At 39.9% G+C, this 27,859-nt stretch overlaps 1 protein-coding gene across 1 annotated transcript; it reads left to right on the top strand.

Annotated features, from left to right (window-relative positions):
• LOC120544449 (neuronal migration protein doublecortin-like) lies at positions 1-27,859 on the top strand. The gene is made up of 7 exons (XM_039778195.1): positions 1-172; positions 5,051-5,476; positions 8,028-8,362; positions 18,600-18,702; positions 21,669-21,758; positions 24,693-24,790; positions 24,911-27,859. The coding sequence occupies exons 2-7, from the start codon at positions 5,113-5,115 to the stop codon at positions 24,965-24,967; spliced, it is 1,047 nt and encodes a 348-aa protein (XP_039634129.1). The 5' UTR covers positions 1-172; positions 5,051-5,112; the 3' UTR covers positions 24,968-27,859.

Below are 27,859 nucleotides of genomic sequence, written 5' to 3'. Positions count from 1 at the left end.
TTTAGGACCCAGTGGCTCCTCCAGTGAGGCAGGCAGCGGCTCGGCTCTCAGACTGAAGCAGACAAAGGCGAGGGGAGAGACGGCGTGCCGCTATCCTGCTGCATCGACTCCCACATCCACGCACGCTCCCCCCCCCACACACACTCCCTTCTCTTCGCAAGCAGCGACGCAGGTGAGTCTTACTGGGTGTGATTATCCACATACTTTACTGATTAAAAGAGAAATTAAATTGGCGTTCTTCTGGTTTGGAGTGGGCAAGTTGCAGATGACATTGCAGGTATATTGTGGGTGGAATAAATATTTTTAGGCTTTCAGATTTGAGCAGGTGGATTGTGAGTAGGTGTGCGCACACCCAGCCGCCTTTTTTCCTAAAGAAAAAAACTTGCATTTTCTGCCGCTGCAGTCTTCCATGTGGCCACAGTCATCCATCATAAATGAGAAGTGTGGCATCGGGAAACTTTTTTTCTTCCTTTTGCGACTGTGATTTAAAAACTATAGCTGTGCGCGGCGTGGTGTTTCTAGACCGATGACTGTATGTAGATCAGCTCTGGATAAAGATGACTGGAGAGTCATAATGTGGTTGCTGGTTTGTCAGGAGTGTGTAGTCACCGGGGTGGTGTGTGGGTGGCTCAGCCAGGAGCACAGAACCAGCCAAAAATATCAGTGATATATCACACAATGTTGCTGCAGTGCTGCTTAATGCTCAGAAGAGGCTTTCATTTTGGGGAGAATGCATTCATTTAGCTGTGATGGTGATTTATATTCAGCTATTGACAGAAGTATGTAGTGTATCATTCAGCCATGTATATCTAGATGTCATGTAGTTTCACACTGAAAAGCTTTAATAGTGTACCATAATTGCTTCCATTAACAAGCTATACTTGGTGGACTCATGCTGGAGAATGAGCCGGCTGCTCCTCCAGCAGGAGCAGCAGCAGCAGTCATGGTGATGTCATTTTGAAGGCAAGGCACCCTGTTGGAGACAATGGACTGTCCTAGTTGATGCTCCACTGGGGAAGGGTCACTATTAGCTCTGCCCATTAGTGCGGCAGATGGGCTTGAAACCTGGCCTTTGTCAGCTGAGGAGCACCCAGAAGTCCCACCCCTATCAGCGTGCCTGTCATAAAACCTCATGCAGTCAGCAGCACAGCCAGGGGTTAGCAGGGGATTGGAGGGCCCTGCCACATGGATGGGTGGCGGCAGATGTTTCCTTTTAATCAACGTGGTCCTCTACTGTATAGTTAAATGCACCTTGTAGGGCATAAAACCTGGAGGACAATGAAGAATTACAAATTGTTAGAGCAAATGAGCATTATTAGACATTGTTTCATGCATTGGTTTACATGCGTGGAATACAAATGGTGAAAGAGGCAGTAGAGGCTTCTGAGGAGACTTTTTAACATGTTAAATGTTTGAAGTAGAACTTCATGACACGTTTGAGATCAATATCACAATATAATATTATTGTGACATCTTCAAATGTCTTTTGTCTGATCAATACTCCTCAAACCTAAAGATATTTAGGTTTACATTGATCCTCAACAAACCCTCACATTAGAGAAGCTAGAACCAGAGAACAGTTGACATTTTGCTGTGGAAATGTCTAAAAACGATGAATTGATTATCAAAATAGTTGCTGATTAATCTCCTGTCTATCAGGTAATTGATTCATCCGCTAGTCATTTCAGTTCTATTCAAATAGAATCAATGGTGTTCTGCTGTCAACCATCAGACAAAATCTATCCGACATGTGAAAGAAGTGAAAAAACTTTAGTAAAACATAATACTGTAAATTAATATTTTAGCGATATAATTTCACTCAAAGCTGATAAATGATAATAGTGTGCAATATTCCTCTAACGAGAGACCCCACTCACCGAGGGTTTGGTTGAAAATTGCTGCAAAATGGTGCAAGATTGAAAAAAGTCTTTGAATGACCGAAGAAGACAAACTGTGATGTCAGGTCGTTAATGTTATCAATAAGGAAAAAGTGACTTAAACATTCTAAAAGACATACAGTGTGTTATTAACAAGCCACTCTGAGATGAGTTCAAAGACTAGTGACCTCATAGTCAATATTGTCAAGTCTATAAGCTAATTATGACTTGGAAGAAAAACAGGTGACATGCATGACATCTTTATCTTATTTTGGTTTGCAAAGACTGTATCTGTCATCTGCACAGAGAAACATTGGTCACTGGGTCAAACTGGGAAATGAAATTCTTAGGGCAAGACTACTCCGATAGCAAACTACTAAACGGCAAACGCTAATCAAAAGATAAGGATGTGATCACTCTTGAGAAGGTTTTTTATTTTTTAAAGAACATTTTATTGAAAATCAGATTGTCAATGGAGCTGAGCTTTAAACTGGGCACCGATAACTTCCTCTTTTATGTGGGTGGGTGTGAGTGTTTTATTTATTTTTTTAATTTTTTTTTTTTTTCAGTGTTCACTTTAAATGGTATGGTTCAATGAGTTTTTGTGGCTTTTGAGAACGGAGTTGTGCTCATCAGGTGGGAGGTTAACAGGAAGAGACCAGTCTTTTGAATAGAAAAGCTGCTCCAGCCTTTGGCCAGTCCATCCCATAGTATAAATGGTTTATTGTTTGTTGGCTGAACAGATGCATCTTTTGCTTAATTTCTAGGAAACAGGAAGAGCTGGATATCCTGTAACATTCAAATCCCCACTATTTTGGGACAAATAACAAGAGTTAACATTTTCCTTTTAAATGATGAAAGCTTCGAATTCAGTCTTAATGTGGTGAAACTTGGCAGAAATGCACTGACAACACTTGTACTCACTTATTGCACTTAAATATTAAACATTGCTGTAAGAGTCTAAAATCTGAAAAGTGCACATCTACAGTATCACTGGTCTGGCTGTGCCGCCACGCGGCACTAAATGCGTTTTTATTACACTAGACACAATGGCAGCATATTAACGGCTGGGCATATTAGCAACCACAAAGAAATAGAGAAATGTGACAAACACATCCTGAGTCATCTGAGAGCAGATCAGCCTGTCGGGACAATACTGTGATATGTCATCTTTTGGTTCCTAGAGATCCTGGGGGCTTAATTGATTTCACATGTCTAAACCAACAATCAGCAAGTTACCAAATTATATATATCAAATACTTATTTTGAAACTGTACCCTTGTACTTTATTTTTTCTCCAAATGCTAACAAGCATCAGTCAATACTAAAGCCACTCTTTGAAAACTCTTCATACAGTCTGTATAGCATGTATCTTGGCCAAACAGTTAATCCCACTTGCACCAAAACACTTAAAATAAGCTCATTTGAACAACACACTGGCAACAATTGTCACTCAGGAAGCATACATTGTCACTCATAACAGTCATATAAAAACAGGAACAACAAAGAGCATTACATAAATGATGAACTTGTATCTTTGAAGTTTAAATTATTTCTCACATAAATCAGTATTTCATTATAGAATAAGAATATCCACTGTATTGACTATACTAAAGTATATGTAACAAGATTCAATCAGCAATTTGCTTCAATATGCTTTATTATTTCTGTATGTTTGTATACAGTAATTGTGAAAAATAAAAGATTGAAACAAAAAAGAATTCCTGAAATTCCAGGGCTGCAATAATAATTACAAAAGGGAAACCCTATCAACAACATGTATAGTATAATTACTCATACTAAAATAAAATATTCTGATCAGATTTTCTATATATTGCAATATGGTTACTGCAGAAATGCACATTTTCCATTTTGTTTTAAATGTGTTATCAGTTTTGAAAACAATGTGTTAGCATTTGAACAAGGTGCTGCAGATATATAGTGTTTTGCAGTTGGTGGAGTATGAATGGATTGGAAAATGTGGTCATTTTGTGTGAAATCAATGAAAGATTATTCACAGTTAGATCCACATAAACTTCTGTTTCACTGACTGAAGAGTCTTGAAAATGTGACTTTGGTTTTGACTAATGCAATAAAAAAAAAATAAAAGTGGCCTTGTGCCATTTACTGATTTATCCAAGCAAGTGAGACAACTGCTCACAGGTGTATGTAGGCGGAATACAGAAGAAGAGACCTATCGTATGTGCTACATGCCTCACGGAGCAGTTAAGCCAAAGCAGATGTTGGATTGTAATCTTACTATAAGCAAAACATATCCTCTTAATTCATGAATTTGATCCACAGTAGTGTGGGTACAAGGTACTTATGATTGTATTCTGGCTAACTGCAAATCCAACTTAACATGCAATTTCTTGTGGATATAATTCAATTTGTGTACCTGCAATATTTAAATCCTGTATTGAGTGAAAGCTGATGTAAACATGACATTAAAATAATCATGATCTATTTTATGACATGAGAACTCCTTGTTAAAAAATGCCACTGCCTGGTGCCACAAGGTATTAAATGTGTAGAAGGTGGAAGTCCCATTGGATCATTTGTAAAGGGTTTGAGGCACCATGTTATTTAGGTAAAATGATGAGCCTACACATACAGTGTTCTTTGAAGTGGTCAGGATGTGTCACTGTTTGAAGCAAGACTATCACTGCGTTCAATACAGACACGGTATTAGGCTGGAGCATAAAGACCAGTATTCAAACCCAGTCCTTTTTAGTCTTACTTAAAATGATTAGTGGTTTAATTCATTGTCCACCTGTATGGAAATTAAACCATTACTATCATTACAGATTTACAGAATTCAGTTCCTAATGTCAAAAGTGTGAAAATGCACATCTCTGTATTTTGTAACAGTCTATGTACTCCGTAACTCACAGTGATGAATTAATACTAGTTTGTACCAAATTCATTGTCTTTTTTTTTTTTTTTTTTTTTGGTGACTGTTAGCAAAAATGCCCCTAGTATACTAGAGGATATATTAGGTTGAAATGGCTAATCAGGTTGATTATGGTTAATTGGTCACTTTATTCCTTGTTTTTAAAACATGTTGCCTGGGCTATGTTTTTGGAGCAAGCCAAAATAGTAAATCATATTATTGCAGTATTTAACTTAGTGATACATTACTTTACATACATTGTTTTCCTTCTTTTCTCCAGACTCTCCGGAGCTGGTCATCACCACCACACATCTGTCAAAACCATCTCAACTTTCAGTCATCATGGAGCTAGACTTTGGACATTTTGATGAGCGAGACAAGGCATCCCGTAACCCGCGGGGCGGGCGCCTGAATGGACTTCCCAGCCCTACCCACAGCGCCCACTGCAGCTTCTACCGCACGCGCACTCTGCAGGCCCTCACCAATGAGAAGAAAGCCAAAAAGGTGCGCTTCTACCGCAACGGAGACCGCTACTTCAAGGGCATCGTGTACGCTGTGGCCAACGACCGATTCCGCACCTTTGACTCATTGCTGGCTGACCTCACACGCTCGCTCTCTGACCACATCAACTTGCCACAAGGTGTCCGCTTCATCTTCACTATTGATGGCACACGCAAGATCGTCTCAATGGATGAGCTAGAGGAAGGTAAGCATATGTAGTAGGACACCGCAACCACTTACCATATCTGATTTAACGCATCATGAGAGGAGTAATCTAATGGATTGTCAGTTTCTTTGTTCCCTAGTAGAGCTGCTGAGTGAGGTCAAATTGAAAACATTGACCACCATTTTGAAGATGATCTGCAGTTTCAAGTCAGTTTCTGTGCTGAGAAGATTTAGAAGAATAACATTTCCAGTTCTGAGATTAGAAGTCTTATCTTTTCGGTCTAGACTCCTGTAATCTCTTCATATCATGTATCGACTTCTAATCTGAGGGGTTACTTTGGGGCAGTCGAGTGACATGCACATTTTGCATTTTGTTAGGCTATTACGAGGAAAATATGAGAATTTCTTAAAAACTGAGAAAGCTTGCTTTGTTTGATCTAAACAGCCACATTTACATAACAACAACACAACCTGTTACTCATATAACATTGTATTTTGTGGGTCTGCTGTCAAAGAGTCCTTGAACCTGCTTGTAAAGCTGTGAGCTTTTATCTTGGGCTTAATTAGACTCACTGGTCTCAGTTTTTGGGCGTTTAGCTTTAGACTCTCGCAGGGGTTCATACTGAGCTGTAAAGTCGTCTCTCTACAGCTCAGCATGGGATAAATGGTTCATTAACAGATGATATTGGCATTTAATTCATTAAAGAAACCTCCAGTCACAATTTGGGAGTGAGTTTTTACTCTCAAGCGTCTCCATCAGCATCCATAGTAACAGAGGGTGGAAAACCCAATTGAAACTGCACCTTTTTGTATTTTCACTTATAGTGGAGTTTTTGATTCAGCACTCAAGGTATTTTACATGACATATTTCATGATGTTAATTATCAGTTTATGCTTCTGTCTGAGAGATGAAGTAGTGTAAATGAGTTAGTGTTTGTTTGTTAGTCTATATTTGGCATCAGAAGTGATTTACGAGGCTTAGAGATTTATGTTATGAAAGTTGCCAAAGATGATTAGAAATCTTTTTTGGTTATTGCCATAAAGTCTTTGCTTGGCACCAGACAAGATGATCCATGCATTGGCCTGCCTGAGGAAAGTCATATTTCAGGGAAAACCTTTGCCTAGATGCAGCACCATACATTTTCGATCAACAGCCATCAAATAGATGTTTCTCAAGAATAATTCATAAGACCCAGTTAAATGACCCACGTTTTAAGCCCTGGCCCACTTTATGAGATTTTTCTAAAAAAGTGGAACGAGGTGGACAGAGTGAACTTGGGCTAAAGCTAGAAGATAAACTGCAGCTTAATTTGTTCAGAATGAGATGATCATCTCTGCTCCTTGAGCTGCTTAAGAAAGATAGGAGTGTGTGTGTGCATCTATGTGCTTTTCTGCATGTGTGTGGGGATTGCAGTAAACGGGGAGCAGCACAGTAAGCACAGTGGGTGGTGGGGGGCATTTCATTGTGCTTCCTCTTGTGGGGTATAATTAATTGCTCAATCTCCTCTGCACTGTGTAATCCTGTTCTATGCCTTTTTGTCTTTGCCGTAATTTCTCCACATTTGGCCTAATTATTGCCTTCTGGATTCCCCTTTTGTCTAAATTTCTCTTTCTCTCCAACTCTCCTCCTGCTGCATTTTGCTTTTACTTTAACACCTCTCCCTGTCTGAATGGCATAATCTGCCGTAAAGACTGGAAGTCGATAAATGGCGATGAAAATAGATTATTTCGAGAATTGGATGAAGACGGGCCAACTAAGGAAAAGTACATTTGTGATTAAGGCTGTAGAATATTTTTTTTATTTTTTTTTTTATTTTGAAAAATGGTTAAAAGAATGCTTGGATCCTGTATGACTAAATAATGTCCTACAGGGAGGTCAGTCTTTCAGCAGGCTTCAACAAAGACATGCAAGTGTGAGCTACAGCATATTTCATAGTTGCACAGTAACACCGTATCTGTTCCATTATTTCAGATGTCTTACTTAATGAAATGCTCTAATTGTATATGCATTTTATGCCATGAAATGATCTTCTAAACATTAACAAGAAATCTCAGTTTGTGTCCTGTCTCAAAAGGCTTTTGAAGTTTACTTTAAACCAACAATATTCAAATCACAAAAACATGTTTCCCAGTGCAGTCTAACCAACCAGATACTGTAGTTTTTTGTGTTAAGACATACAATCCCGAGACTCCTGCTGTTCCCTCAACATGATGGGGATGAATGGCATTTAGTTTGTGTGGAGATCTTAGGATCAAAAATAACATTTGGATAAACTAGCAACATTTCTCTGCAGAACCAATCTGGTTGCTCATAGCCTATCTGTGAACAGTTTGTATTGACACCATCTGCAGCATGTGCTATTTTCTAAGTAAAATAACTTTTAGTTGTGACATTAGCTCGATGTCAGATGAAATCCAAGATGTGAAAGCCCAAAGATTCCCCCACTGGTCTTGATATCTCATACTTTGAGTTCCTGCAGGTTCAAATGTTTCTGAGTGGACACCTCTGGGAGTCTCAGGTATCAAAGTTGTGTATCAAAATAGCTGAGTGTGTTACAACACACTAACCCAATTTTTCTTTGCCTTCCCAGGGGAAAGCTATGTTTGTGCATCAGAGAACATCTACAAGAAGGTTGACTACACAAAGAACGTCAACCCTAACTGGTCCGTGAATGTAAAGGCCTCAGCGAGCCAGAAGAACATGCAAGCCTTTGTTGCCAAAGCTGCCGGAGGAGAGAGCAAGGACTTTATTCGACCCAAGCTAGTGACGGTGATGCGCAGCGGTGTGAAGCCACGAAAGGCTGTGCGCGTCCTGCTCAATAAGAAAACGGCACACTCCTTCGAGCAGGTGCTCACCGACATCACAGAGGCCATTAAACTCGAAAGCGGCGCGGTCAAGAGGATCTACACACTTGACGGAAAGCAGGTATGTCTCACCTTTAGCCATTTCCCAGCTTGCATCATGCTCTCAGGTAAAACAAACATTGGATCATGTGCTGCTGCAAACCAAAGTTGCATATGAAAAACTAACCATCTAAAAACCAAATGTACCAAGCAGCTAATGCCTTTTTTTTGTCTACATTTGTTTAATGCAGGACAGGGCCTTTTGTTCCAGGAATAACTGGAACAAGGGTGGTACAGTACAGTATGTAAGCAAAGCTACTTAATAGGAAAATGTGTGGTCAGGACTGAGGACAGTTCATCATTCATACATCCACACACACGGCCAGGTATCGGGATCAAAGTTAAGCAGAAAACAAAATTATTTGCTTATAATAAAATACCCCAAACAATCACATTGCGTCTTCAGTGGTTTCATTTATCATCATGTATACTTTCAAAATGGACCCAGTAGGTAGAGGACAAAATGTGTGCTCCTACCCTCAGTCAACAGTGACACAGAAGGTCCATGAGAACCTCGAGCATCCATGAGAACAACCTGTGTACACAATGGCCTATATTGTCTGCAGTCTTTATTCTGACTTTAGTCTGAGGCAACATACTCTCCTGTCTTGTGGTGCAGACCATTAGTATCCTGTCCACCAGCCTTTGTTGTGGAGTTACTTTTTAGTCACTGAAAAGCTCAATAGTCCTGGGAGGTTCTGTCTTCCACCCACTATGGTAGTGTACAAAAGGCCAAACCCTGTATTGTTGTTTGATCATTTTGTCCCCATTGTTACTCTGTTTAAGATGGTGCACGCTGGGATATTAGTAAATCGGTGAGAATATGGGTCTAGAAAACCTTAACAATAAAATGTGACTGTAGCTACTGTCAACTAGGACACTGAAGCTAGTAAATGTACCTACTCGTAATCCTTGCAATAACTGAGCTCAGTACAAAAAAAATGATTAGCTTCTGTCACCAGATAGTCAATCTATTAAACTTGCTGGCACATTTGGATTCTCAGCTTGAATTCCAATGTTGACATGACAAGGATCAAAATACACAGACATTTCTTATGTCATGTAAAAGGAGCCACAGAATAAAGGGCAAAGTGTCTTTACCAACCTTGACCATTCTCTGGTGTTCAGTTAACAGATCCTTTTAGCTGTTGTAGCCAAACAGAAATCAGGACACTGGAATCCCTCTGAGAATAAAGTTTAGTTTCCACTAGCTGGCTGTGGGCAGTAAAAACTTGTGTTGACATCACACCTGTATTTTATATACACACAATAATGAGGTTAAAGGTAATACAGTGTATCCTGAATTAACAAATTTAAGATGGATGACTTGATTTTATGAACCACCAAACATTGCATATCACTGGCAATAAACGATCTAAGCTGGGAAAGATGTACATCAGACATTCTTTATTTCACAGGAAAACTCATCCTAATATGCATTTGGTTTATGGCTAACTAAGACTACCTTGGGTATCTAGTTAGTAAAGCTAACTAATTTGCTTACCTGCTGTGACCTACCTCAACCAGCAGGATATATTTATATTTCTAAATAATTCCATAGGTCTCTTTTTTGACTCTGACTTCTGTTTGGTGTTAATGTATGGTTTCCCAGCATAGATGCTAGATAGCAACAGGCAAGAAAATGCTTTCACATGTTTTGCTTTAAAGACAATTAAGTGCAGATTGTGAGAGAGTGCATTCAATATTTGGCTTGGCAACAGTCACATTTAAGATGTGCCTCAATTCCATACTGATGTCATAATAAAGTGTGTTCATTTCTTGTGTAGGCTGGTACTTCAACTAAAGCCTTACCTTGAAGATCAACAGATGACATACTGTGTAATGGGACTCAGCTGTAAATGCAGCTAATACTAAAGCACAAGAATGGCGAAAGCTAATCAAATAATCAATATGAGGCACACAACATGCTTTAACTTTGCCTAAAAGTCACTCCCCAGGGAAGACTGTTTTCTCAACACACTGGCTAAGCTAAAAGGGCATAATGTTTTATTCATAGTTGTTGGAGCAGCCACCATGCAGGGTCACCCACCTGGAAGACTGTGGAAAGGTCTGTGACATGGACCCTAAATAAAATGTGTGTGTTCCAACAAAATAGGGTGCAATGTCAGAATGTGGTCATACAAAAAAATCAAGTTGTTGTGCAGTAGGGAGAACCTTTTTGACAAAGGTTTTGAAAAACATTCAACAACCATGATAAAATGTCTATAAACGCAGGTACTGATCTATCTTTTCCCCTTGATCATTTCAAAACTCACACCTGCCACACCTGTAACTGACTACACAGATACCTGTGCTTTCCAGACTACTGTGAATCGCAGTTAATTAACAGAGGCGGAGATGCGGTGCAAGCGTGAAAGCATGTGTGGATACGAACATGGACATCTGTTCCTCAGTCCTCTCTTTGATATGGTTAAATGTTCGCTAATTCTCCTGTTGGGACCTTTTTTCCTGTATTATTCATTACAGATGGACTGGGATCGTGCCCTGCTGAGCTCCTTTAGGTGTTGTACTTCAGTTGTATTTCCTCCTGTATTAATAAGGCTGGAACCACATATGTCTTGGAGGAAGGGGGAGGGGGGTGCTGAAATGATAGATGGGGGAATTTGATTTTAATGCTCTCTCCCAGGGGTGCAGTCTGGCTGCCCCAGGTCTCATACTGGTTTTCCTACAGAAACACTTGCTAAAATGTTTGGATATCGTAACCGTCTTATGGATTATGACTTATTTTTATCTTTGTGGTTGGGCTATGGTTTGGTTCTTGCCATGCATTTTTCTCTTTCAAAATTAATTGAATAGCCGCCATATGGTAGTTGTTTCAATCTGAGCATATTTGTCATCACTGTAGATATAGATGAATTATTTCATGATTAGTGTCCATTGGTGTTGAGACTCGTGCCAGTTTCATTGCAATGCACAGAAATGTGAGAAATGCGGCACACATTATTGCGGTGTCTTTGTGTGCAGAGGCAGACTGCAGCTGCTCTGTGGTGGAGGTGATATGGTAGAAGCAATATTGATGCAGTGCCCGCCCCTCCCTGACTCTGCGCCGATCCTCCTCTTCCCATTCCATTGCGATAGCTGCTGGGACCGGTTGCTAGGAGACCACATCCCAGGCACAAAGAGAGCCCAGCTGGTGTGGACTGGTCTGTCAGATACCACATCCTGTAGCGGGTGTGAGAGTTTACTATCAATGCAAGCCTTTGGTTAAAAAAAGAAATAATTTCATGTCATGTATTTTTTTTTTTTTACCTGTATACATTCCATCATTGGGTGTGAATTGGAAGGACGGTGGACTCTAGCTCAGTTTGTGACCAAGATGAGAGGTCATCCGGGTTTTCATATCATTTTTGAAATGCCTACTTTTCACTCTTGATCGTCTTCTTTTGTCTGTTGCTGAGTAGACTCTGAAGAGAGCCTGCCCTCCTCTCTTTGTCAGTGTTCTGAACAAAATCACTCCCATTTTCCCCTCAATTGCTGGTGCTTCAATCAGGAAGGGTGGGGCCAGTGGATTCAGGAGTCATTCTCCATTCCTAGAGCAAATTAAGATCATTTTATTTTTGCTGATGGGGAAAAAATAATTCCCCATGCAAGTACATTTCTTGATTTGCCCTAACTGCTTCTAAATGCTACATTAAATCAGGGTTTATTTAATTGCTGACAGCCATTTTGTATTCATTCCATTTTGATAGAGGTGTTTGCATCGGAGAATATTTCTGATTTGCATCTAAGATCCACTGCTTATGCATCTGAATTTGCTAGTTGGCATGGGTTTCGTCTAGTAATCTAATAGCCAAATCCAAATGTCATTATTTATGAAATATGTTGAAGGTACATTGTGTTGCAGTGCGAGTCTGCAGCATTGCAGAGGGGTCTTTAGTGGATTTGAGTGCCCATTATTCTGACCTGGTTTAGAAATGAGGTTTGCATCTAAGTCCTTTTTTTTAAATTGATTTGTCAACAAAGAGAGGTAAAGAAATAGATGCTTCAGGCACAAGGTCACACTGTTATTGTCGGAGAACAAAAGATTCCAATTTGCTTTAAAAGTTAATAACTTGCGGTAAGAAATTATTCACTGAATAGGATATGGATACAGGCATGGGTTTAGGGCTTCTTAACGACTAAAATACATCCAGTAATAGGGAAGAAAAGCCTGCTTTTGCTTGGTTATCAGTGCTCTTGCAGCCTGCCTGCTCTTTGCCATGCTGCAGAAGCAGTTGTCATGGCAATAAGCTCTGCCGTGATGGATTCAGTTTGTGACAATGGCTGTAATACGCTGAGTGTGCTCTTTACATTGGGTCTTACCTGCTTGCTCTCGGTTTCTCACCCATCAACACAGCTCATTGCAGCCACATTTCACTCACTCGCGCGCGCGCGCACACACACACACACTCTCGCACACACCGTGTTAAACAGAGCCAGACAATCAGGCTGACAAAGGGGTGTGGTCCCCATGATGAAACATCTCGAGCAGGCATGGTAGCCTGTATGCTTCCTCTGTGCCTGAATCCCCTCACAGGCCCCCCTTTCCTGCACAAGGACCACATCAACAAGTGAGCATGACCAGGGGGGGAAAGAGGAGGAAGCACAATTTAATAATGCTAACGCCACATCAGTCAGCCAAATGGAAAGCCTGCTTCCTCAGGGTTGGGGAGGGGTGGGGTTAAAACATCAGGCACCAGCTGCTCCCCATGACTGTGCAGATATCGCTGCCTAACTGGCTCATCTGCGCTCCAGATGCATTCAGAGCACCTCCAGTAGCACACAGACACTGTACCAGTGCACCGAGGTCACAGACAGGTCAGAAAGGCAACCGGCAATAATGATCATGTAGTGCGACTGCTTAAATATCGTCTTCCTTTGTGATTTGATCTACTGGATTTGACTTTTGTCTTGTAATTATATCTGAGCTGTTGCTACAAAAGCAGACAACCTGCTATGATTGCCTTTTATACTTCACCATCTGTGAAACCCTCAACTGAAATGGACAAAATGGAGACAAGTGTGTATTTTGGAGGAATATTCCACTCAGTGCAGAGGCACTGATATTGATCAGGTTTGTGTGCCTACAGTGAAGAAAATGGTGTAGGAGTTTCCCCATGGGTTTGCAGAGCAAGGTCTTACTGGCTCTTTTTCAGCCATTAGATTTCTATGCCTCCTTGCCGGCATACATAGTTATCCATGTTTTTGGGTTGTCCGTTTGCCCGTCCGTCCCATTCTCGTGAACGTGATATCTCAGGAACTCCTTGAGGGGATTGATCTGCAGGAGCCTGTTGCACACACTTAAGGATCGGAGTCTCCTCAGGAAGAACAGTCTGCTCTGTCCATTCCTGAAAAGGGCTTTAGTGTTGTGAGTCCAGTCCAGTTGTACTAGTCCACCCTCTTCACTTCCCCTCCCTGGATGACAACCAGAACACGGGACCTCCTGTTTCTCTGAGAGTCCATCAAAACCTCGTTGATTTTGCTGATGTTGAGCTTCAGGTGATTGTCGTCTCACCATATGACGAAGCTCTCTATCATTCCTCTGTACTTCTCTGTAAAAATATTCTCTAAGTGAAGACAGCATGTTTCTTCCTAGAAATTGTTCACTGGAATAATACATGTCATTATTGACTTTCATTTTGCCAAGAAAAAATACTTAATACCTTTTATATATATATATATATATATATATATATATATATATATATATATATATATATATATATATATATATATATATATATATATTACACCTTAAGTCTTCACTACATATAATTTGAGTCTGGACAGACATGGATGTAAACTGCCACTTGACTGGTTGGTGGAGGCATACAACCTTGAGGTGGTAATTCTAGTTTATATGTCACTTTTCCCTCACATAGCTCGGTAATGCTGAGACTACCCAATATAACATTTTAAGCAAAGATAATTTGCTCACGTGAGATTCATCTTTTGTTTTAGTTAAATGTTCTGCCCTCAATCTCACGCCATCATATCCTCTGCTGAAATGTTGCTTCAATGCAAAGCATCCGTCCTAATTCAAGACTTTATTTATTTTGTTTCCAGCTGATTTGTATGGCGGCAGAAGGAAACCCTTGTATCTGTCAGAGCAGATTAGTGTAATCAGTTATATTCGATTTTACTGCCTGGCCATTTGCTGACTCATTACCACTGGTGGTAAACCTTTACTGTTTTGCCAGATTTAGTACTGATTAGATGAGTCATGATAGAGAGTCAAATGGTATAATGCAGCATTGAATAGCTCTTCTTCTGCACAGGGATCAATTAACATGGCTGTGCGGAGTCAGATATGAGACAGATACTGGACCTGGAGAATCATCAGTCGTTCATTCATTATTGCTCTGGCTGAGCTGCTGAAAGGATGAGCTGAAGACAAGCAGCTGCTTGTAGAAGACAAAGGATGCATGAGCTTTGTTTAAAAGTGTTTCCTGCTGCTTCACACACAAGCTGTGGCAAAGAGCTGCTGTTTGAACATTATTGACCTGAGATATTTGTTTGGCAGATTAACAGTTTGAGTTACACCTGAAACTATTGCCTTCACAAAATAATATACACTGTATATCGGACCCTTTTGACGCACTGCACAGCCCAGATTAGAATGACGCATTATTTTTCACACTGTGGTTGTAGTACTACACAAGTTGTCATATTTACAGTGAAACATGACCTCTCTGCAAGCAGAGGAGGAGGATATGTTATTTGCTTCGCTCTCTCATTTATAACATGCATTCATATTTTTTTATACTGGATATAATCGGTATCATACGGTGCATTAACTGTATTAACTTTCATAAAGGCCATGGTTTACAGTATGTTGTGGTGAATTTCACTGTAGCGTGTTACCTTGTGGTTTAATGAATGAATCCTATAAAAGGTAAAACCTTTCAAATCTGAGGTAATTCACGGACCTTTTCGTTTTTGTAGAACAAATATTGAAATAAAAAACCCACAGGAACTATGGAAATTACACTTGTGGCCTACTCTCCTGCTTAATTTCTATATTTACCATTCGACTGCCATGACCTAATGACACGTCTGCGGCCTGTGGACGAACGGCCAGAGTCGGGCCAAAGGAACTCTGAATAATTCAGTTGTTTTAGACGGTGGATCCCTGCATAGCTGCTGGTGGTGTTGGTTGTTTTTTGGGGGGTCATGTGGTCCTGACAGCTGGTGAGTCAGAGATTAGGGACGGGCTTGGTGGGACAGAGGGTGGGGGGCACCTGGAGTCTGGAAGGAGCCAGTTTGTCAGAAAAGCCCACCCACCTTCCTCCAATAAACACACAAATTTGTATACAGTATATAGATGTATGCTCTAATGTGTGCATTGCATGTGCAATATGTAAAATATGTCTGGGCTTTAAGATAAATGGCATCATGTCTTCTCATGTTGTCCTCCTAGATTCTGTTGCCAGGTGGGTCTGATGACAGAGCTGACTGACCTTTTCAAATTGAGAGCGGATGCTTCTTAACCTATATTCAAATGTTCCCAAGCTGGCCTGCCCTTTCCTCAGTGCAGCCATGTTTCAAAGGTACTCTGACATTTTACATTTGATCTGATCGCATGCAAAGCAGATCAGTTTTCAACAACATTTCTATCAACTGTAGACGGATTTCAGGCCAAAATTCACTGTGACAATTACCGGAGGACAGACATCCCATGTGAGAGGAGAAACAAATGCCTAGTTATAATGTTAATATTAGTTATGTGCACATGCAGGCCAGGTTTTGGCGATAGTTGGAGTGTCTAAGAGACATTGGATACACACTGTACATGAATTACAGTATTTGTGAGTTTAATGATGCAAAGAGCACTGGTCAAAGATCTACACTGTAACTGTACACATAATGCGGATCTTAAGTGATCCCTGTAGGGAATAGGATTAGTAGGATTGCTTAGAAGGATTCAATGTTTTTGCTAAGGACTCTTAAAGAGGATGAATGCTTTCTGAAACAAGGGTTCAAATCCAAGTTATCTTAGAGCATGCTTCTAAAGGTTTCTTTTTAAAAGTTCCTCTGCAAAAACAGACATCTTTGTTTTGAGGTATTTATATTGAATCTTCGTTGAACCTCTTCGTTGAGTGGATGGATTGACTGTGAAATAATAAACTACTAGTGCTCCCTGTCAGAAACCAATTGAGAGGACAGAATCTTAATTTCAAATGGAGATTCTGTTAAAGCAGATTAAGGTATACGTCTGTTGGATAAACACTTTATCCCTTTAATCAGCTCTGTTCTTAAAGCTATTAAAACATGGAATATCCATTACCCTCCCATTCCATCTCCTCTCCTCCACCCGCTGGCCTTGTGGGGGAAAAGAGTGCTTCCTTAATGCTTCCATTTTATGATTAACTGTCAGGTGCCCTCTTTGCCACACAACAGTTTAACCTAATGAAAGTAACATGTATCTAATCTCTTGACAATGAACACACAGAAGGAAACCCACATTTTCAGCCTTTTAAATTGGGCTGGAAAACCAATTAGATTTTGATCCCTGGAGCCAAAGCACCATCTATGTACCTCAGCCGGGATCTTTCAGGCCTGTATCCAGGGAATCTTGTGGGACCCAGAGAGGGGTACAGCTGTTGGATGCCTCGCCTGCGAGTCACCGCCACAAACTTTTAGCTTGTCGAGCAGGACAGAGAATCAACATGGCAGCTGCTGGGGTGGGGTGTTCCCAATTTATCTGCAGCTCATAGTTTGGATGTGTATCACAAAGGAAACCATGATGCATCTTGACTATCCTGGCAAACGTCCCAACACGGGGTAACCTTTCGGGCCATGGACCTCCTCAGAGAGACCAGCAAGAGAGGCTTGAGTCAGTGAGAGTCTTGTGTTTTTTAGAAAATTAGCCTCAAAATATGAATAAAGCCAGTGAGTAAGCTGTAGTTCAATTAATGAGTCTTGATCTAATAATTCAAGTGAGAAATGACAAACGTCATCTGGTGTTGAAAGGCAAACTGGAAATGAGGCTGAGATGCTTTGTAACAAATGTCATCTGCACCAGGAAAATAAACAAAAACGACCAAGGAGAAACACAGCTTTTAGCTTGAATGGCTTTAATAGGCGTGCCTGAGCTGGTAACGGCGCCTGTATAATGGAGAGCAGAGGAGAAGGTGTGGCCCAAAGACATCTGTCCACTCAGGCCATATTGTGTCAACAGCTGCTATAGAGTGAAAAAGACCCTGGGGAAGGAAGTTGAATCATTTACACATTACAGCAGAGGTGTAACATTATACTCTGTTTTTTTGTTTTGTTTTTTTGTGCCTTTTTTTTGTGTGTGTTTTGTTTAAATGCATCTGCTGTACCTAAAGGCATGTTAACATGACAAGTAAAACACAAAGGTGTCCTACTACTACTTAAAGCGGACTAAATCCTTTGGCTTGCAGACAAGGAAAGCTTTACTCAGTGAATTTATCCACGTAAGGCTGTGTTTACAGAGTTCATCAGCATTTGTGTTTCTGTCATCAAATGCTGCTTCCTCTGCACAGCAATTAGCAATGCTTCCTTATGCTGGAAATGCCTGTATGGATTAAAATTTAAATCAGACTAATTTAAATTAGGCCTGAATTAACATTTCAAATGCATTTTTATTAATTTATGAATATTAACAACATATAATAAGATGAATATGAACGGATTAACCTCTCTTGGCAAATGCGTAGTCTCAGGTTCTGTAACTCTCTTAGAGTGCACTAAAGGCATTGATTAGCGATTTAAAACTGATATATTTTAAGCTGCGCGGCTATAGGGACGACGCTGTCGATCTGTCGGGTCGGGCCACCGCTCCTGGCTAAAATATCTCAACAGCTATTGGATGAATTTGCCACACACACTCATGTTCCCCTCGATATAAATTGTAATAACTGTGGTGATGCCTTAACTTTTATCTAGCGCCATCATCAGGTTAACATTTATATTTATCCAACATTTAATTACCTTCAAAGCTAATGACATTACATCTGCCTCAGCTGTACTGTAACTGTGTATTAGCTAATGTTAGCATGCTAACATGCAAAACTAAGGTGGTGAATATGGTAAACCTTATACTTGCTTAGCATCAACATTTTAGCATTCACAACATCAATGTGAGCATGTTAGCATTTAGCTCAAAGCACTGGTGTGCCCTAAGCACAGCATAAAAGAGCCACTAGGGCTGCTTTAAACTCTTATCAATGATACAAATTGATGCCAGGTTATTAAGGGTCTTTATTAAAGTTTTCTTCCGTTCGGCCTCACAGGTTACCTGCCTTCAAGATTTCTTTGGCGATGACGATGTCTTCATTGCATGTGGACCAGAGAAATTCCGCTACGCCCAGGACGACTTCTCTCTGGATGAGAACGGTGAGCGTGAAAGCAGGAGTCTGTACTTTACATCATAGACGTAGTCAGACATGGTGGTGAACAGTTTATCAACTTTGTGCAATATTATTGTAAAACCATGGTTAACATACAGTATGAGCTTTAGAATATTCATGCAGCAATATCGACCAAAAGACAGTTAAACATTATAGTTGTGAGAAATATAATGAAATGACACCCGGAGTTGTCCATACACATTAAAACAACACAATAGTTTTAGAATAGGGTTTGGGAAACCTAATTAAACTTCCATAAAATCCAGAACATTCAAATTAAAATATGTTTCTGATATGCTGCCCCTAGTCTCCAACATTGCACTTGAAAACCTAAAATGTATGATGTATTGTGTTTATATAAAATGACAATGTCCAAATAGATTGAGAGCTTAGTAGTTCTTGGGGTGTCATTTAATATATCCGTCCCATCAGGGCCTCTTCAGACTTACCATAATGTTTTTTTTCTGTAAAAGAAATTCTATTCACATACAAAGCTGTGTGCTTGTTTATAGTGAGGAGGGAAACGATGCATGTGAAAAGGAGGCCAAGAAAGAGAGAAGTCTGATATCAGCAATGGGCAGCAGGGATAGAAAAAAAGCTAGAGAAGAAGAAGAGCCATTAATCTGTCCGGTGACAGGTTTAGGCCAGCTGATCTGTTGGTGCTGATACTGCTGAGAAGTCGAGGAGAGAAAATGTAAAACCAATCCTCTCACAGAGTCTCTCTGCTCCCCACAGACCTGAAAACCCTATTTTTAACAACCCACTTCCACCTAATGTCCCCTCCTCGAATCGTTCAGTATCTACTAAATGTCTTTTAATCTTACACAGCGCTGATGCAGGGCAGATTTGTCATCCCTTCATCCTGTCTCTTCCCCTCAGTTTCTTGTCAAATCTTTGTAGGGTAGAGATGCCGGTACGTTTATAATGATCTGGGTCCTCTACTTTCAGCAATGGTACCAAAGCTAAATTGTTTCATTCAGTCTATAATAACCTTGGGGCAGTACTACAAGAAATCGACTGGAGCATCCAGCCATCACAGAGTTTGCCTCAGTGGAGTAGAGGAGGAGAGAGAGCCCTGTCTGTGACACATTATGTTACGACAACACACCGATCACTGATGACTTATGTTCAAATCATGAAGTTTTGTAAGGCAATTCTCCCTACAAAGATAAATAAGTTTACCTTCTGATGTTTTTTTTCAAGGAGTGAAGATTCTATATAGGCAAAAGTCCGAGACACATATACAATGACATGTTCCCTCTATACTTCTGTTTGGGCTAGAGGTGAACTTTTAAATGTATTTTTCTCTTCTGCTCACACAGCTTTTAAGGTTTGGCGGAATAACCAAAAATAGATTTAAATCCCCTGTGGTTATTTGTCACACTTCTTATGTTAAATACTAGACTATGATGGACATGCAGACATAGAGGAGGACATGTGTACTTGCAGCTCTGTTTATGCAGCGACAACTTCAGTTGAGAGGGAATCTTCGCAGACAGACTCGGGGCTATTTCGAGACCACTGAGTAGACTCGACAAGCTGCCAGTCGGAAGCATTGTCAACGGCGTGGTGGCACACCTTGCAAACAATAGCGCATGAATGTACATCTGTATCCAGCAGTGTGTGAAGGTTAAGAGAGAGCAGACAGACGTGGTGCGATCCCAGGAGACGGAGGGAGGACAGATAGTATAATTAGCATCAAAAGTGGAAGAGAGGAGGGAGCGGGCAGGGGGGAGGAAAGAGCGAGCCTGACAGTACAAACAGAGGGGAAGATGCAGAGGGAGGAGTAGCAATGTCTGGAGTCTGTGTACCCTGATTAGTTCAGTGACCCAGAATATACTGCATACGTTTTTATGATTTATATAAACGTTTACTGCGATACATGTTCATAAATTCACAAGCAACAGATATCACTCTTAAATAATAGCTATTAAACCCAGGATTATAAAGAAGGCAATCTAACTATTTACAGTTCAATGTTGTCTAAACACAAGCAGTCGGACTTTGGCTTTACCTAAATAAAGAAAAAGGTAATATCTGATCAAATAATAAGTAAACAAGATGCCACCAATGCAGTGTTTCAGCCAGTTTCCGTAGCTCAGTGCCATGGACACATTTTGGTCGCTTTTGAGGTTTGATTTACAATAATTGAAGTCTAGAGCCCTACCAACCTGCTGCTAATTGTCTTGCTTCAGCATGCTTTACACTGATGGATACAAAAATGTGGCCCTCATTCTGCAGAAAACTGTTTCTTCATACCGGTTGTATTTTATGCTTTTGTCTCCTGGACATGCTTTGCTGTGGGCCCACACAAAACTGGTGTTATGTTGCTAGAAACCAAAATACAAGGGCTAAAGGGAAGCAACATACTGCCATTGTAATGAGGCAGTTAAAGCCATTATCCTTTAGAAAATTAACAAATGATTTGGTTCAGGATCACAGCAGCTGGCTTATCAAAACTACACATAGACAGTGTGTTGGTTGCTTCACTGTCTTCTTGTATTGTTATTTCCATCAATCAATATGCCAAGTAAACATGCATTCAGACAGTTTGGCAAGACATACTTTTTTTTTTAATTGTAAAAGCAATACATATATTTTATTGGATACATCGTTAAAACAATATTTACAACATAGTACAAAATAAGTCTCCATTTTGTGTTTTCAGAATGAACAATTCTTCAAAACAAATATCCTTTTTGTGGTTTAAGCAAAAGATTTTCAGACAAGTATACATCAAGATGGCACCAGAGTTGAAATCATTATTTAAAAGATCCGTTAATCAAAATAACAAAACAAAAAAGATAGAGATAGAGCTTTGCCTAGATGTATTCTATTATTTTTTACATCTGTTTAAATTCATATTTTCTGACCAAATATGAATACATGTACCTTATTTTTCACTTTGTGGAAAGTGATGTTTTCTGACTCTCTTTGTGCTTCTTTCCACAGAATGCAGGGTGATGAAGGGAGCCAAAGCTCAACGTGGTTCAGTTAAGAGTCCTGGTCCGATCAGGCGCATCAAGTCTCCTGCTGAATCGAGTGAGCCCATTATTATCTCACCCACACTGTAGCGCTTCCTGTTTAAAGTACAGCAGAAACTGACCTCACCTTGTTCTAGAAATCAAAACAAAGAGAGCTGGTGGGAAATAAAAGTAGGCCATTTCTGTTGCTTTAAAAAGAACTTGTACATAAAAAATAAAATATAACTTACTCTGTAGGGAATGGTTAACATAACGATGATTTCTCCTTAAGGGTCAATAGTGAATGATAGAAGATTTTTAAAAATACCAATAGAGCTTGCTTCAAATTAGCAAATTTCAGAGATGCTAATGAGAGAAAACTTTTGTTTGACTATAATCTGCATTTTGTTGTCTGGAATTGGACAAAAGGCAGAGAAGGAGTTAAAATCCTGGTTCCTCACTGTGTTGTCTGGTTGTGCGAGTCAGACGAGTTTTTACTGGGGGGTCCAAACAACAACAACACCTCATAAAACCGCTTTAATACTTGGTAATGGGGACAGTTAAGAATCCAGCCTTTGTTCATCGATGGTAATCTGATGAGATTTAGAATAATGTTCCTAGTGCAGATTCTTAAAAAAAATAAAAATAAAAAAATCCATGAATAAAACATGAAAAGTAAACAAAGACAATGTAAACAGCTTTCAGCTATATATTTGACAATCGGTCGTTTTAACATTTAATAATATCCAGGAGGCAATAGAACATAATAGAGACACTGGTGCCTGCTTGTGCTTGAATATTTTATGTGAACAACAGCTTTTAACACCAAAAAACATTGCTATGCCTATTTGTTGCAATGCTGTCTGAGTTTATATAGCTGAACCATTAGCTGGCTGCACAGTTGGTGCCATGGAATCTGATCGGGTTCAAGCATGAGGGAAAAAAAGCTGTTTTCTTTGACCGCTTTCATGTAAACGCTCAGAAAGATATGGCATACATTTCAACCCACTTGCTTCACATAACTGGGTCAAATTATACAAATGTTAGATTATATATTTTGTAAAACTATTAATTCCCCTACTGGTTACTGGTATATACCATGATGGCACACCCCTATAGAGGTTTTGGTATGTGTTCTTAAAGCCTGCTAAAGTATGAGCAGTACAGCATGACAATGTCTCTGACATTTGAAAGAAAGACGGAGCAGGTGAGTTATTTAAATCAGAAGCAGGTAGTCCACAGTTTGTTTTTTTATCTTCACGCCACTTTACGCGATAGGCGGGGGGTTGGCGTCTCCAGCACTGCGGGGTCCCTCAGTCCTTCAGCAGTCTTGAATATTTTATTGATTACGGCCTTTGAAACAGCAGATGGTTGGCCAGCGTGCTGGGGAGGCAGTAAACTTTGAGCATTACCCACCTCTATAATACCTGAGGTCAACAGGGTGACAATGGGGTCATAGCAGAGGACACGGTTGTGACTTGCATAAATTAACTGGGATTAAAGGACTACTTGTAAATAAAGCTTTTAAAAGTATAAATCATTCATAAAGCATGTACCAGAAGAAAGGAAGAGGATTTCTAATTTTTTTTATGCTGGGTGTGCGGAGGGGAAAGATTACTTAATAGTAAGTATGTTATACTTATGCTCTGCGCCTTTTGCTATGAGTCTGTGTGAGGTTAAAATAAATGTTTTTAGTTTTGTTTTATCTTTTCCGACGACTTAACATATAAATGAAAAGCCGCAAAAATAAAACGATAACAATGCAAAGCAAAATCTATTCATCCATTTAGTGCCTGTTTCAGTTTAAACCTTTCCTGGCATGAATTTAAAACATCACATACACAGAACCTGCGCAAAAAAGTGATAACTATTTTAGTTAATACTGGGATTACTATTGAAATACCGATATCTAGACAGATTAAAAAAAACACGAAAAACTATAAAGTACTGTTTGTTGCTATCGGTCTCTGAATGCTTCCCCTGCCTCTGATTGGTTAACAGCTAGTATGGAAGCCTCTTGTTGGCCACCAGCTCAACAATAGTTGTGCCTGTGCCTTGAACCACATTCCTGCCTTCCCTAGCATATTATTCTCAAATACTGTGTAAGTCTAATTTACAGAACGGTTAGCCTGCTTACCGGCACTTCCTTCAGCCTTTAACATAACAAAAATTACTTGTATTGGAGTGCACTGGGTTTAATGAGTTGAATGCATTGAGAATGTGTTTGGCATGGCCCTGGGATGGCAGCCCACAACAAAACACAGTGATCTTTATTTTAACATCGCCACATTAGAATGAGCTTTCTACAGAAGATGAATAACCTGGACAATGTGTATAGAAAAGGTTACTCTGCCTCTGCTGCAGCTGAATGTTCGGTCTCTAAATAAAACCGCTGCACTCTCTGTTCAGTAAGTGTGTGTGTGTGTGGGAGAGCTGCTCATGTTTAGATATACTGATTTTAAGATTCCAAGATAATAGGACTTTAAAGTGTTTTAAACAGCTTGTAAAGTCTACATTTGTAAATGTGACTGAGTGGTTAAATGAAGCCAGTGGCATTAACAATGAAGCGTTGTGTTTTCAACACTCATTGGCTCAAATTTACACTGGCCATCTGGCTCATAGTCTTCAGAATTCTTTTCATCTCTTTATAGACAAAAAACTCTTTTAAAGCACTTAACACACAAAACTACATCACATCGCTTAGCTCTCAGATATAAACACAATGTTCCACACAGAGGGAATCCTAGCAACGTGGCAGACGCAGAGTAAGTGAATAAGATGTTTGAATCTAACAAATGGAGAGCTTGTCAGCCACCTAGACCTGGACTGACAGCGTCCCCCTACACTGAAGCCAAATGAGGCCACAGTTCAGGAATGACTTTTCTCCAGAGCCAGGGAAAGAGGTTTAGGCCTCTTTTGCACGCTTTCCAATCCACACTACTGTTTACCTCTTTTTCTCCTGTTTCCCTCCCTTATCCGTCCCTCTTTCCCTCTCTTCTGTGGGCTCTCTCAGCCAACGGGACGGGCTCCAGCAGCCAGCTCTCCACCCCAATTTCCAAGCATTCCCCAACCTCCACCCCCAACAGTCCAGGCCTCAACAACAAGCAGAAGGTACTCGGACCTCTCTCCCTCTCCTCTCATCTTTTGGCCTTTTTATGTCCCCATATCCATCATTTATTTTCGTCTTAACAGTGAATTTACACACGTGATCTTGCTCCTCTGTGTTTGCAGGATCTCTACTTGCCCTTATCTCTGGATGATGATGACTCTCTCGGTGAATCAATGTAGACGCTCCTCCTGCAGCCTGCCTCCTTTTTGGCCTGAAACACAGAAGTTTTTATACATCTGCTGCTTTCCACCTTCACTCACAGTGCCACCTGTTCTGTAGGAGAACCTTTCTTTTTCTCTTTTTAAGGCCTTAGCCATCAGGGCTATGACACCATTTGCTGCTTGAGAATAACACAAACCTTTTTGTTTTGCTTTTAAATCGGTTTTGACCACGTTGTAACAATCAGCTCACTAATGTTCAGACGTATGTTTCTATGTGGAGGTTAACCACTATTTCTCAAAAAGGGCACACAGTTCACGGACCAGCAGATTTCACGGTGTAAAAATGTCACTTCGGTCTCAAACCTTTTGTTGAAGGATGTACTCTGGCTTTTAATATTTCGGTCACAGAATTCCAAGCAGCAAATGGAATTTTTTAGGGGTGTTAGTCAGAACTAACTTTTTTATCACTTGTATTTGTGACGTTCCTCCATGTCCTCCATGTCCTACGGTTAAAGGTGTGAAAGGTAATGGTCCCTTGTTAGAGGAAATCTGCTACGCCAGACAGTCTTTTTAACCCGTTGTAAATACTGTGTATAGCTATCCATCATAACATCTCTGCCCAGTGTTCATTGCTGTGCTTCTATAACGTCACTACATATGTCCGTCTAACATTTGCTCAACATGATACAGGGTATGGTCAAAGTAAAAGAAGAGCCAACAAAATGAAGTCCCACCGCAGAGGGTGAGGATGTGTGGGATGCAGCTCCCAACTGAAGAGGATTATCAGAAGCCAACGCCTCCTCAATGAGAATTCATGTTCCCAAATGAACAAGAGATTATAAAACCATAAGATGACACTTTTTACTAAACCACCATAACAACGGAGGCCTCAGAATCCTTATGTTGGCAATAATTGGCATTCATCTTGTCTAATCAAGGACGAGGAAATAACTATGAAAACGCATCCCACATAGCCCTCAGAAGTCTTTGTGTTGGGGTTTCCTTTATTTAGACCCTCTACGTAGACAGTAGGCAATATATACCCTCTGTGTTTTAGATTTTCACAAACTGCAGTGCATGTTATTGCTGAATGATTATGAAACTGGGCATCAAAAAACCTGATTTGAAGGACCTAATGGTGCATAAAAACAACCAAAGGAAAAAAATATTAGGCCCTTTTTAAAAAAGAAAAAAAAAAGAAGAGAAAAAAAAAGAAAAGCCAACACACATTCAGTATACAGTCTAAATAATTCCCTTTTAGGCCAGGTTGTCACTTGTGACATTTTATAGTACAAAGTGTGAAATTCAAAGACCAATAAATAAAAGGTATCAAAGCCAAAGTAGGATGTTTGAAGTACGATGATGATTTTTAGACCAATAACTATAAGGGAAAATACGTAACTTTATTAGTTGTAAAATGCTTTTAAATATCCTGGAGGAAGCACACCTGAAGATTTCTGCATGTTACTTTTAACACAAAAAATAACGTCCGAGGCATTTGAGGCAATTCAAGTTTTATCAGGTTAAACTGTAGTGGAGTTTCTCCTTTTGCATGGCTCAGCGTAGTTCTCAGATACAGGGGAGATGAAAACGTAACGGTTGTCTAAATCTATATGTGGGTTTTAAATTTTTATAAAGTTTTATTAATTTATATCAAGGGTACTAGAATTTCTTTGCATTTGTTGACATGAGCTCTTAACACTAGTACTTTTTTCAAGCCTCTGTGTGCAACTTTCTATGGCCATATTTCTTTTTCTATCGTCACAACTTGCATTGTGTATCTTACAAATCTACTGGACAGAGTTTTCTCAGACCTTTGCAGGGAATCAAGCCTGAGAATCGCTAAATTGGATGACACTGAAGCACAAAGCAGGGAGCTACTTATTTATCTCAGCAACAGACACTTTACAGTTTGCTTGCCAGCAGTACAATGCGTGACCACAATTCATTTCTCAATATAATGAAAAAATGATGCTGCACATAGTGTAGCATCCTTTAAATTAACATCTATGCATTTGGATTCAAGAATAGTTCAAAATAGTTTTCCTTTTCTCTAGGAATGGCCTTTTTTATATCCAATAGCATTATGAGAAATGAACTAAAACAGAAATTTCCATGCAGTTATTCCATTGTGATGATGTGACAGTCTGAAAGTTGTATGTCTAAGAGTAGGTGCCCGTCCTCTGGATAATCCTTGAATAGCTGTGTACATCTGCCACTTAGTGCTCCCTAAACTATCCGGTGCTGTGAACTCCACCTTTCTCCTGCAGGGAGTGCTGTCACACCAGCACAATAGCTAAGAATATCCGCTAATCCAACAGCAGGGACACCTCACTTCACTTTAACCACCATTTTGTACAAAAATCCCATTTGTAGTCAAAATATCAGTTCTGTATAACCTCACATGCTAATAGTCTCGCTTCCTTGATTTTTCTACAGCGTATTGCAGCGCTACAGCATTATAAAGCATTAACAGAAAATGTTGGTTGTCTTGTGTTAACCTGCCGCCACCATGTAAGATGGGGGGTGTGAATTCATCTCCTACAGTGGTGCCTTTTTTTTTTTAAGATTACTGTCTTTTGATAATAATAAAAAAATCCAATGGGACATCGAAAGTTTGATCTTTGTTAACAGCTGTTTGTAAAACCTTTTTAAACATCTTGAATGAGGAGGCCTCCCAACACACTTTGTTTTGTAGAGCTACAGGACACTTTATCATGGTGTAAATACGCTCCCCTCCTGTTCTCTTTCATATGTATGCCTTTCTGATTGAATGAATTTTTTTTTTTTTTTCTTGGAAATGTACAATGTCCTTTTTAGTGGTATTTTGCAATGTCACAGTGGCTTGTTTCAGTGCTTCATTCAATGTATTAACCGGTATCCTTTTGCAATTAAAACAGTTGTATTTCA

This window comes from Perca fluviatilis, chromosome 16, assembly GCF_010015445.1.
Source record: "Perca fluviatilis chromosome 16, GENO_Pfluv_1.0, whole genome shotgun sequence".
NCBI lineage: Eukaryota > Metazoa > Chordata > Actinopteri > Perciformes > Percidae > Perca > Perca fluviatilis.
The sequence above is the reverse complement of the archived record's forward strand: the minus strand, read 5'-3'. Positions and strand labels throughout refer to the sequence as shown.